Genomic DNA, 14,032 nt, shown 5'->3' with positions numbered 1-14,032 from the left:
TGTCAAAATAATGGCAATTACTGGACTTTGATGCCTGGCCCCCATCATCACTTCAGAGGAAACTTATACAGTGGAGTTCCCATACAGCCTTTGTATCGCATGGGAATCTAAATAGAAAAGAACTTTTGATAAAAAATATGTAGCAGCAAAAAAACCTGTCTGTGGCAGACTGAGAAGGTAAACTGACAGTAATTGACTTTCAGAGAGTCTCTTCTTTAACAGAAAAAACAGGGGGGATGTCTTGATTTTGTAGGCACTCAATAAGTACTCTGTAGCTGTTGAAGGCCTTATGGTGTTCCTCCACCTCTTCTTGCAGATGGGCAAGTGCTTCATTATAGTTGAAGATTTCTTGATCAAGAAGGCGCTTAGCCTGAGCTACTTTTGCATAAGTGAGTTGCAAACGAAACTGAGCTGGAGTAAAGCTTTTCAGAAGTTGACCGTGGTAGTTAACCACTATCCTGTTCTTGTAGCGCTCCAGAAGAATAATCACAGGTCTAGAAGTCTTGACTCTGAATCAGGGCCATCAAAAAAATGCTTTCAATGCATTGGACTCTTTTCCTGCTTTGGTTTAAGCACAGCTATTGAATAACATACAGCCACTGACAGCAGGTGTCAACATGTATTCAACTTTCAACCTATAATACAAGGTTCTGATCCTAAGGATTTCAAATAGAAACACTCAAAAGCCGACGTCTTTGGCTTTCTTATTTTGTGCAAGGAACAAATCTGATCAGAATTCCTCGTGCCCTCCTTCGATGGTGATATTTTTTTACCTGCACACAGCCAAAAGTAAACACCTTTCTGGTTATTTAACATTTTGAAGAGTCTTCTTTTCCTATTCTCGAATACATTAAGTCCAAAAGAATTAACTGTGTAAAATTGGCAATACATTGGAGAGCATGGTAGCTGTGAAAAGTCATATGTATAGATAGCACAAGATATCTTCTATATTTGCACATATTGGGCATGCCTTTCAAACATGTATCTATGTGTGCATTTAGACAACCGAGTTTGGCTTTCTGAACGAAATCTGGCAGGCACTTGAAAACCGTGCTATTTGAAATATGATAAACCCCAACCTCTCCCTTTTCTACTGCAGCATGTTGGTATTGTAACTGCTGTCATTTGCAGCATTTATTAATCCCCACCTCTGCCCTTGGTATTACCTTAACCTCCATCATAATGTTCAAAATATGTAGAAAACACAGAATCTCCACTATTAAGATTTGAAGGCAGCACATAAAGTAGCTGATTGAAAATTACATATATATTTGATTTAACATGAAAGTATAATCAAAAAGCATATTTTTAACCAGGATACCATTTCCAGAAACAGGTTACTTTTACACGTGTAGACCAACACTGTTTCAACCTTTCCACGTGTGCATGTCCAAAAGAACAAATTTTCAAGAGTAAAAGTCATCCTATATCACAAAAAATGCATCTCTGCACTTCACCTTTTCTTTCTTCATTTTTGGTGCTTTCCAGCAAAGAAGACCCCCATACTTCATTCGTGATTCCAACCTCCTGGAAACAAGACAATTCATGGACCATGAGTGAGTCATCCTCTCTCTCTCTCTCTCTCTCTCTCTCTCTCTCTCTCCCCCCCCTGGTGGCCTTTAATACACGCATTTTGTTTCATCTCATTTCTCTACACATGCGTGTAAGCATGCATGCACAACAATAAACATTCGTACAAAGAAACATGCAACATCTGCATAGATCACTTGACACAAATATGAAGTCATTTGCTCAAGCGCAGTTGCACCCCATTCTTAAATGTAAGACTGAAGTTAACATCCAATTTTGTGAATTAATACTAGAATCAAACACAACCTCCAAAGAACGTTGATCACACATTGCAATACATTATGTTAATACACATCTCTTCAGCAAAACATAAAACAAACAAACTGATAGATCACAATTCAATTCTTCATACAAAACCAATTTCCAAAATTCAGGTCTTATTATATGGTAGTGGGTTCTCCATGGATATATCATTCCGATGCATAAATAGCCAATATGCGGCACTTACACTCCCCGTCCCCCCCCCCCTCTTTCTTTAAAATAGATTTTGTGACCCTCCACATCCTTGTTAAACACAGATTATCTCAGCCAATGTAGAGTATTGCATTTGGGGGGCTTCCTTCAAAGCTGCAAGCTCTTCTTCTAGTTGTTTAATTTTCTTGCTAGGGGCATCGCTCGTGTTCGTACTTCTCATAATTCCATTCTTACTGACAAAATCCAATTTTCAAAATCCAGGTCCCATTATATGGTCGGGGGTTCTCCAGGAATATTTCATTTACATGCATACATCGCCAATAGGCAGCCCTTATCATCCCCCTTTCTGATTTAATGACCCTACACATCCTCATTTGAGAGAGATTATCTCGGCCAAGGTAGGGTTGGCTCTTGCATTGGTACTTCTTTACTAGGACCGTCGAATCTAGGAAATACTCTACATAGTTGTCATCCTAGCTCCTTTTTCCATAGCTTCTCGCTCAAACTGCTATTTCTAGTCATGTAGTACTTAGGCTCAGGCTTTCTTGCAAAGTCTTTCCAGCTCATCCCTAAGCTTCTCACCTCAATGATCAGCTCAAAAGGTGGGCTGAAAGCATGACGACCCTGTTCTACCTATTCTTGGCGATTCTTGCGTCAATCTCAGAGGGAAGAAATGCCCCTAGCCCTTCAAATTAATACATTGGTCATTGCCTTTAATATTATAATATTTCCAACATGGACTTGCAGTGATAATGTCAAGTGTACAAGGAATAGTGTCAATCAGCAAACGGGAGTTCGAATCTTTACGAGAAAGCTTCAAACTTGTCACGAGGTAAAGATTTGGTGAAAAGACTTGCCACATTCTGATGTGTGGGGCTAAATGCCAAGCCGATCTGCCCTACATATAGCCACCCATTGACATAGTGATATTTATGTGTTTCATAAGTGCATGAAACACACGATTCCGTGCCATGGCAATAGCACTTTGATTGTCAGTGATGCTTGGAGTAGGCTTCTCTATTGATGCATGTACATCTGCAAACAAACATCTCAACCGGATGCACTTCACTAAGGTTGTGAAAGTTGCCCTGTATTCAGATTCTTATGATGAGGTAGCAACCGTCGATTGTTTCTTGCTCAATCGATATATGCAAGAGTGTCCTAGGAAGAAGTTGATTGCCTGTCTCAAAATCACCGGCCCAATCTTAATTGTTGTAAGCATGTAAATTGCAAGTTATCCCCCTTGAGAAATAGCAAACCAAGAGATGGAGTATCTTGCAAGTGTCTAAAAACATGCTTCATAGCCTGCCAATGTGAGGTCTTTGGGCTAGGAATCCCATAACTTGGCTGTAAATGGTTGTCATACATAGATAATATAAAACCTAGTTCCATAGGAGTTGAAAATAGGCTTACAATTTTGAAATCTGACCCATTGAAGCAGTTTCCCAATATACTTGGACTGCAACACACCTTTTCATCTTGTAGAAGTTAAGCCCAAGTAATAGTATAACAGTGCAACATTAGACATTCAAATGTCTTCTGCAATTCAGCATTAAATTCTGCAATTTTTGCAGCATTAATACCCATGAGCAGCATGCCATCAACATCCAAGACCATGATGACCAAAATCACCCCCTCTTTCTTGACATAAAGGCTTTCATTTGGACTATACTGCATACCCTGACTGGTCAAAAAGGTATTAGTCTTTGCATACCAGTTTGTAAGAGCCTGCTTTAAGCCATACAAGGCTTTCTTCAACCTGAAAAGTTTGTCTTCCTTGCCATGTACAACAAAACCAATGGGTTGAGACAAATACAGGTCTTCCAAGAGGTACCCATTCAAAAATGGAGTCTTACTGTCCAATTGATGGATATGCCATCCATAATAGAAACTACAGACCTGATGGTAGTCATACGACGACAAGTGGGGGCCAAGTTCTCATCATAATATATACCCCTTTTGTGAGCATATCCCTTAGCAGAAAGATGCACTTTGTACTTGTCAATAGATCCATCTGAATTGTGGTTCAGCTTACGTACCCAATTTGTACCTATTGCTTTCTTGCCCACAAGCATGTCCACCAAATCTCAAGTGTGTTTTTTTAATGGAGTCAATGGGGCCGCTTGCATTGCCTGCATCCAATGCACATTATCATGTGCATCATCACAACAATTAGGTCCATCCATTTCCAACAAATCACACTGAGTTTCGAAGCCCAATTCAGGTATTGAGGGAAAACCTCACATTGTGATTGTTTTTTAATCAGGTCCGGATTCTCAAGATGTGTTATGGATACTCCTCTCAAAATTTGTTAACATTGTACTTCATTAGTACTAGATGCAAAAACAACACAATAGTAGGTATATAAAATGAACCTCAACCATGCAAAGTGGATGAAGGAAGAGCTTGATTGACTCCTAGGAGTTGGTTTCATCTATGTTATAGATATGAGAGTCATTAGCACTTATAGATTTTATCTTGTTCACACAAACAACCAATTTATCCAACAACTTTCATGAACCTAACATAAACACCTACGCCATTTAAGGTGAGAATAGTAGAACTTTTGGGAAATAATTCCAAAATAGCAAATTGGAGGAGGACATGAGGGAAGAGACTCCTTGTGATTCAACAATGGAAAGATGCAAAAGAAATGGGATGGAAGGGATAGAATCTCTACACATGTTGAGGCTACAATAGATAAGCATGGCTATTAGAATGTGCAACCGTACATATAGATGTGCTAATGGGAGTAGAAGTGAGAACAAATGTCATTCAAACAGCAAACTCGGTCTTAGGGCTGATTGCTCATCTTTCATTGAAAGATTTCATGCTACTATGAAATACCCAAGATTTGAACCACAAAGCTATTTTGGCAAATAATGCATCAAGAATCTAAATTTAGCTGAGGGCTCTATTTCCTAGAGGCATAGGGGAGGGTCTCAACATGTGATTTGATTATAAAAAAGCTATCACTTATGTCCAAATGATGAATACTATGCTAGCTAAGCGAATCAAGACCATCCCTCTATCAAAACTTTAAGATGTGATGAGTAATCATAGGGCAACAGCCAAACACACACTCTCTGTCAAATCCTATATAGTCAACACTATGCTCTCCTCACCACCTTGACTACTTATAGCCACAATTCTTCACATCGGCAAAATGGCCTCAGGCTTCCATGCTTACCGCACCAAATGATAAGGTTTTCAAAGTTAACACATCATTGATGTAAGGAAAATTCCTTCCCACATCATCACAGATGATGTCATTTACAAAAACAAACTTACTTAATCAGAATCACATTAGCACTTATAGATTTGCACACTAATAGCTCTGATTTACCCAACAACCTTCTCAAACCTAAGATAGATGCCGATGCTATTCAAGTGAGGATAGTAGAACTTTTGGGAGAAGGAGGAGACATGAGGGAAGAGACTCGTCGTAGTTCTTTCCATACGTGTATGGCACATATACCAGACGCATGCAAACGTCTAGAAAAATTACACATAAAATGGCACATCATACTTGACCCAAAATTTGGCAGAGTGTGTTTTGAATATCATACTTTTGAAATGTCTAGATTTAAGATTATATCATCTGTTTAATGGTTTAAGATATATTTTTGGAATGCTTAAGTAGTTGAAACCTGATAAGATTTTCTACACCTTATGTTTTGAAAGTAGGGCCACATATGGTCCAGCCAAGGGCATCTTTCCATACTTCCATACCCATATGCGTATGCTGTATGGAAACGTATGGAAAAACTATGAGACTCATTATGATTAGACGAGAGAGAGAGAGAGAGAGAGAGAGAGAGAGAGAGAGCTGTATTAACGTCTCCAGGAGGCCTTGCGGGCCTATGAGACAAAGTACAATCAGCAAAATCTCGTATAAGCCGCTGTGGGCTGAAGCAAAGGGCTCGCTAAACTCCTTGCTAAGTGCTAAGCTAACTAATAATGTCAAAGTCTCAAAATCTAAGAAACTCTCAAGAGACTCGAGTAGGTAGTGCGAAAGCTCCAAGGACATATCCAGGGGTCGTGGTAGCCCTCCAATGAGACACAAAGATGTTGCATATCCGTAGCTGCCGAGCTGTCTCTTGCTATGGTAAGGGGCATGGTCTCCGGGATCTCTGTATCCAATGAGCCATGTCAAGGGTGACAAGTAGAGCAGCGATGGGCTAGACCTCTATCATGCGTGCATCATCCTCTTTGTCACAAAGCACCACCACTCTACATCGTCTATCCCCGTTGATCCATGCTGCGCTCATGTAGGCTATCTCCTCCTCTTGGCGCTACTAGACTGTGCAATGTTATTGGACTACTTATATTCAAAAAGATGTGCTAGTGGGAGTAGAAGGGAGAACAAATTCCATTCAAATAGAAAACTCAGTGTTATGGATGATTGCTCATCTTTCACAAGGAGTTGCATAGGTTGTGAGACTTCATGCTACTAGGAAAACCCCAAGAATTGAATCCAAGGCTCTTTTGACAAATATTGTATCAAGAACCTAAATTCAGCTTAAGGGCTCTAATTTCTAGAGGCATAGGGGAGGTCCTCAACATGTGATTTGATTATCAAAAAGCTGTACTTATGTCGCTGAACACTAGGCTAGCTTAGTAAAACAAGACCATCCCTCTCCATCAAAATTTTAAGATGTTATGAGTAATCATTTCTTCAGAATAGCGATTTGAGGGGGTTTTCCATGCAGCAAGTGTTTTTATAAGGAACCTAAAGGTCCAAGATAGAATATATTCACATGTCCTTAAGATAGCTGACAAAAGATATGCATTATTGTCAGAAGACAAGGACATAACTACTACATGGAGCTCAGAGTCACAAATGCAACCCACCTTGGTCAAAATCCATCTGGTTTTGGAAAGGTACAAAAGATAAATAATGCCCAAGAAATATCTCTCTCTAGGCATAGCCCGTTTGACAACGTGTCGAGCAATGGTGGGGTGCTTTGTTCGCACGGAATGACATGTTTGATATTGGATCCAAGGAATCGTATACCTAGAACGTGGCCACATGTAGGACATCACGATCAAGAGGTTTTCCTTCTCTAGCTTAGCTTCTTGGATACCACTTAGGCATTAGTGGAGCAAAGCCCAATCTACCTTGGACCACATCTGGATTTCTTCATCCCTTGGTACCATGGCTTGATAGTGGATGATATGGAGATGATGCTTCATGTACCAGGATATTCCATTACACGTTGCTTCCACGATATTTAGGCAAATCTTGCCTACTTCTTTCATTCTTCCCCGTTGACTTGACAATTTGCTCCAACTTCTTCATCTACTAGCAATGATTTGCTTTCTTTCAACTTCTTATGCCCCAACCATGACCAAAAGTCAAAAGAGTTCACACATTCAACTTGTTCCCAACTACCATTTGAGCACATGCTATTTCTTTCAATTCTAGGCAACAATTTCACCTATGTGTGCATCTAGAGGTAAATTTACATATTTCTAACATGTTCTAAGTTTTTCCAATGGTCCAAACTAGGATGGGTTTGAAGATATTGGTTTTTGGTTATTTTTCTAACTAGAACAATAGGGCTAAATGATATTAATGTGCAATTTGTGTTTCAAAGTCTAAGAGATAGATTGAATGAGATTTTTTTTTCCAATGAAAAGACTTCTCTTAAGTATGAAAATAACACCAAAAGCAAATGCTCATGGAGAAAATGCATCATGCATAGCATTTGAGTGAGTAAACAAACTGCTCATCAAGAAAAACTAGTAAAGCACTATGATTTGGAGGCTCAAAGTGCCATCTCAACCTTGTGATAGACTCCAAGAAAAAAGAAGATCCACTCAACTAAGTAAGAAAAATAGTTCTCCTTGTAGACCCCACCCAGAAGACCCCTGCATGCTCATCTAAATGGCCATCAGTGTGTGTACAGAGTGTGTATAGAATCTATCTAAACACTAGCCAATGTATGTGAAGGGTGGACTTGGAAGCCAAGAAGAGCCTCTATGCATCTAGATCTCCAAATATGACATGCTGAAATGCTCGCTATAATCTCCCAAAAAGTATCCACCTAAGCATGTACACATTTGTAAAGAAAAGTCAGAAACATCATCCAGAGAGCATGACTCACCGAAATGTCATCGAACCAAAAGAGCCCAAGAAGACCTCACTTCTCTCATAAAAGACTTGCGGCCATGAAAGAAAGAGCCAAGCCACCAAGCCCTAGGTCATGAAGAAGAAGAGGGAACAAAAGTGCTCAAGAGATACCAATCCCCTTCCAAATAAACCTCACCCCTCTCCGATCCCATAAGCAATTCTTAATGGACTCCTTGCAACGAAGGCAAGTAAGGGCTGTCCCAAACCTCGACCTGCATAAGTTCATTGTAATTTCTCCATGAATAGAAAGCTAAAACAAAGAGAGCTTGTCAGAGCTTCTTCAAAAAGATAACTGCGAGTCTATACAAATACAAAAATTCAATGAGGAACTCTCATGGGCTTCTAGTCCTCATGACTAAGCCGAAACTCCTGGCATAGTTTTTTCCATACGTTACCATACGCATACGTCATACGAGTATGGAAGTATGATTGGAGTATGGTTCGGGCCTAGGGCTGAAAAATACGTGACCCTAATTTTACCCAAAAACATTTAGAAAAATATACATTGTACACATTACATTGACATAGAGCTACAAAACTTTCAAACTTCAAACTTCAAACTTGTATTAATATTGAAGTCATGAATCATGATTCATGAAAGTTCAAAGAGTCCAACCTCCAGAGACCACAGTCATTTGGAATCTGGATTCTGATACATAGTGTCAATGATAGATCAATACTACACCAAACATCATGATCAAAGGTAGTAGGTAGTAGAAACTTGGAAGTAGGTACTACACCAAAACATCAAAGGCAAAACATCATATAAGAAAAGGCTGCCACAGCTCAAAAATAAAGCTGAAAACTGAAATGCATCACAATTCACAACCGATGAGGCTCAAGCCTCAAGTTGCATCCTCATCCTCATTCTCTTGCTCATCCTCATCCTCATCATCATCTGCATCAGTGCCATCCTCCTCCTCCTCCTTGAGACCATCCTTGAGGCCAACCATAGCCAAAGTTGGCCAACACTGTACGGAGTACGGATTAGCAGCATACAGATTAGAATAGTGCTAAAAAATGTGCTTTCCAAGGTTTTGGCCAGGCACAAAATCGATCCCCCCCCCCAAAAAAAAATCCCCAACACGAAAACAAAAACCACACACAACCCCCCCCCCAAAAAAACGTGTACGGAAGGCCATACGTACAGACGTACGGATAGAGTACCGAAAAAATGTTCGTACGCGTACGGATCTAACTATGACTCCTAGCATTACTAACCGTGTGGCGAAAGAGAGAGAGAGAAAGGAATCTTGAGATGTATTGATGTAGAAATCCACCTCTACAATCCACCCAATCCCCCTCCAGGAGAGAAGAGCTAGACTATATGCAACAAATGAAGAAATATTTCAAAGGCTCCTGTCTTACCAAAAGCCCCCTGACCACAGAAAACCTTGCACTAAGTGGATCAATGATATTAAGGCCCCCTTCTTGCTTGGGTAGAATCAAAGTCTCCCAACCCTCCCTAGTATCTGCCAAACCATCTGAGTAATGCATTCTCTAAAGCAGCAGCAACAAGAACAAATAAACCAGGCTGTGGCCAGCTATACTCCTTAACAACTACCGCCATGGAAGCAAGGTCAAGACTGGCTAGCCTCCAAAAGAATACTTTTCTCATTATACTCTCCAACACAGGAATGAATTGCTCACCGAAAAAGAGATACCTACACTAACCTACCAGCCTGACTATCTAGCAGAGGCACCTCTCTAAATCCAAGTAAAACTAAAGCAGCCCCCAAATTTGAGGTGTCCTCATTGCTAATCCAGAGAGCCTTAGATTTATTCCAATTGATATATGTGTCTGCTGTTGAACAAAATAAATGCAAGTGAATCTTGAAAGCAGTGAGAGTCTATGGAGTGGCATCCGAAAAAAACAGCAGTGTCATCAGCAAGATGACCGTTCAAGGTCTCCTCATCTTGCCTTAGGGGAAGTATCAGCCCCAATAATGTCACCTTGTGATTTCAACAAGCTTGCTTTTTTTTTTTTTGAAAAAAGGAGATGCTTGTTGCTTTAGCCACAAACAAATAGGCAACAGGGCATCCCTATCAGACAGATCTAGCAATCTGAAATGTCTCTCTTGTCCCCTCTCCTAAGCACCTGGCCGTGGGCTTATCTGTACAATGAAGAGACTCCTTTGATCCAAGCATCCGAAAAGCCAAACCTTAGAAGGGTATACTCCAACCAAATGCCAATCTACTCTGGCATAAGCTTTCTTGATATCCAAAAGTAGAATGACTGAACTCTGGCCACTCTACATAGCCCAAAAGATACTATAAACAAAAGCTTCAGCCATGCAAAAGCCCGTCTACATATCATGAATAGGATGTCGAAGAAGGTGTTGCAAATCCAAACTGCAGGTATTAGACAAAATCTTATAAAAAGTTCTCAAAAGAGTGATTGGCCTTCATTGAGAATCAATTTTTTGCAACGTTCTTATGGGATAAGATGAATGAGACCCTTTGTAGGTGAATTAGGAATAGCACCGAAGTCCCAAATGCCTTGCAGGGCTGAGGTAACATGGTTCCCAATCATGTCTCAAAAAGCAATGAAAAAGGATGGTGTTATCCCATTCGAGCTCAAGCACTTGTCCTTGTGAAGGGAGCAAGAAGAGCAGTTCTAAATTCTAGATTGGTGAAAGGTGCATCATGTAAGCACCTCATATTTGGTCTCACCAATCCTAGAATAGCTTGCCAAACTCCATATCTAAGATCATCATTGGCAAGCACCTCATGATTTGCTGAAAGAGGGAGGCATAAAAATCAATAACAGTACATATGAAGGCATCAGAATCTAAATGTAGAACTCCGTCAGAGTCAATACGCTTTTAAAAAACTTCTCTACCATGTCTCGGGCCAAGAGTAGAGAAGAAGTGTATGCTCATTCCATCTGAGTCCAAAATGACTCCGTGCATGCAAGGCATACTCTACTCTCTAATCCAAAAGAACTTGCTGATGAGCCCTTAGTACAGCAAGGCACTTCTACTCTTCCCTCTGCCGGATTGCTAAACGTTGACAGAGGCTAACATCCCACTTGAAAACATCGTGTCTCTTGGCAGAAGTGATGCAATGATAGAAAGCATTAAAACAAAGATGGCACTCCGCCCTGCACATGAGATATCCAAATCTGTACCACTGCTTCTGTGAGACCCCCCGTCCACATACAAAGAATCAAAAATCCTGATACTCACAGAGCGGGCTTTCAAGAAAGGCTCATGAACCATTCATACCACTAGAAAGTAACCCAAGGTGGGAACCTCTAATGAAATGCATATGGAGCCATCTCTATCCAATGCCAAATCATCAACATAAAATCCATTAACCCACGCATGGATGGGCATCCAACGTCTCCTTTTCGGCCATGAGAACAAGAGAAAATGAGGCGGACTGTGAAAGGCATTATCTATCCAAGAAACTAGCCACTGACCTAGAAAAGGAAGGCATCCCACGCTATTCTCTCAAGAGAATGAATGCCACCTTTCCTTCCTCTTTCTGTCCGAAGGGGATTCCACCATGTTGAAAGTCACCTCTAGTAATTCATGAATCTGCAATTAGGAACAAGTTCCTTCTAGAACAGGACATGTTCCCCTCTATGTTTGGGGACGTAGAGGTTGAGAAGACTAACCTTACGTCTCCTATTCAAAAGTATGATCGACTGAGCACTAGAAAGTGTAATGCTATCATGTCTGACCACAAGGGGAAGAAAAGAATCTGAAACTAAAATGCAGGTTGCTCCTCTATTGCCCAAGGCAGGAGACCAAAAGGTATGATAAGAGAACAGTTTACCTAACTTTGCACAATCTTTAACATCCAACTTGTAATGAGCTGAATTGGTGGACAAATATAGATATGAAAACTAAATATCTGAACCTATGGGAAGAATAGATCTACAATGTGGTATCATTGTGATGGTCCTATTTATGTTCTTGAGAAACGAATCAAATGGACATCTGAGAATGAATGTGAGGGTCTCACCAGACAATGCAACACAGGATAGGGTGCAGACATCAGTCAACCTATGTGGTCCACTATGGTCTCCTCGCAGTAGCTCTCCGTCGGACAAGTGTGTCACCCTTGTGGAGTATGTTTTTGGCCTAGTGAACACGTACGGAAGATCCCCAAGCCTCATCTATACATCAACGCGTTGGTGTCTATCATGTCTCTTGCTCTACGTCTCGCCTGTGCCACTTCCTTTTATAGAAAGCACGAAGACTACATTTCAAGCACTTCACACTAGAAACTGTTGACTTCTAAATGTAATAGGAAATAAAATATGAGGAATTAGAAAGGGTAGATTTATATGCACCCAGCATCAAAAATGGATGCAAATCAGACTCAAGATGAATGTGCATGCCTGCTCACAAGGACACCAGATTACAGCATTGTGTGGTTATACAATACAGCTCCATCTGAAATTCAGCTAGAGGCGATTTTCAGGCACAATAAAAATATGTCTGCGAGATTTTTCTTGCAAGAAAAGTTCTTCCCTTTGTTCTTAGATTAGTGCCAAAACACTGCAGAGCACCTCATTATCTTCTTGGAACAACTATCTATGTTCCACTCAGAATGTTACAATGATTTCTTTTATAAAACAATCAGGGTACAATTTGAACTTTATCCCAAGGAATGCCAAAACAATGCAGAGCACCTTATCGTCTTGTGGTACAACTATCTCATGCTAGACGCAGAAGGTTATAATTGATTTCCTTTTATAAAACAATCAGGATACGACTTGGATTTCATCCTGAGGAATGTCTTCTGTAAACATGCTCATCATTGAATGCATCATCAAAGCATCGTTGTAATGAAGGGAAATTAAGCTAACATAGAATTTACATCTTTCAGAAGGTGAGCATGGACTCCATGAAATGTACTGACAAGAAACAGGACGTAATTAAATTTCTATAACTATCTTCATAACACATCCAAACATATGTGCACAATATAGATTAAAAAGAATTTACTCACAAATTCTCCTCTTCAACATCATAGGCATGAGAACTTCTGGCACCCTTACAGTCAGCAAAGACACTGTCACTATTATTATTGTGCCCAAATTTCTGAGCATGTGGCCCTTCTGACTGCATCTTGCAGTCTGCCATTGGCATTTCCGTAACCTCCATAACAATTTCTTGAGATTTCGGTTCATGCCTAAATGTGCTTAAGCCTTGAGAACCAGGGGCCTGCAATGGAGAAAATCTTCTAGCTTCACTGACCCAAGCAGTTTCAAGTCTTTCCTCCTCTGGAAACCTATTTTCAGATCTTTGACCAGACTGGATGCCACCTCCAAAACGCGATGTATCACTTGGACTCCTAGCTGATGATAAGGGATCAACTCCATTTGTATTGGAAAAAACAGGAATTGCAGGGAAACTGTGAGGAGAGCTCGACTGTTCCGCTCTATTTTGATGTGCAACTCCACCTTGGCTTCTCCAAAAATGTAGAGATCCAACCTCAACGCTAGCCCTCTCTTGTAGCAACCTGCAATCTGCTCTGACGTTATTGGCAAAAAAATTTATCCCACCTTGTAGTGGAGATGACTGCTCTCCATGAGGCAGAACTTTTGAGCGAAGAAACTCTGGCTCAGCTGGAAGAGAGGCCAGACCTATCTTTACATCAACAGGAAGGCCTAGCACTTTCTTAAAAGCATTGGCTATACTCTTTCTGGACATCTCAGCTCGGGACTTAAGTTCTGGGTTTCCAAACTCCAATTGAACTACAGCCTCAACTGCCAAAATGAAAGCAGTTATAAACCTTTGTTTTGAAATGCAATCCAAAGAGAACAGGCACATAAGACAGTTACTTGAAAACTACCCAATAGAAAACTTTCAAATCATAATATTTCTCATTGATCCTATCTTTAAATGTATTATTTTGGATTCCTAGCATTGAATA

The 14,032-nt window shown here is 40.4% G+C and overlaps 1 protein-coding gene across 1 annotated transcript in view; it reads right to left on the bottom strand.

Moving 5' to 3' along the window:
- Positions 1-382: 382 nt before the first annotated feature.
- The window catches only part of LOC147881365 (protein STICHEL-like), a 63,411-nt gene continuing 49,761 nt past the window's right edge, over positions 383-14,032 (bottom strand). The window contains exons 5-7 of the mRNA XM_087369667.1: positions 13,106-13,865; positions 1,458-1,527; positions 383-773 (exon numbers count right to left, since the gene is read on the bottom strand). Coding sequence (XP_087225793.1) covers positions 705-773; positions 1,458-1,527; positions 13,106-13,865 — 899 coding nt within the window. The 3' untranslated portion in view covers positions 383-704. The remainder of the gene's footprint in view (positions 774-1,457; positions 1,528-13,105; positions 13,866-14,032) is intronic.

Source organism: Dipteris shenzhenensis, chromosome 31 (assembly GCF_047967505.1).
Source record: "Dipteris shenzhenensis isolate YYH24624 ecotype China chromosome 31, Dip_SZ_1.0, whole genome shotgun sequence".
Lineage (NCBI taxonomy): Eukaryota > Viridiplantae > Streptophyta > Polypodiopsida > Gleicheniales > Dipteridaceae > Dipteris > Dipteris shenzhenensis.
The sequence above is the reverse complement of the archived record's forward strand: the minus strand, read 5'-3'. Positions and strand labels throughout refer to the sequence as shown.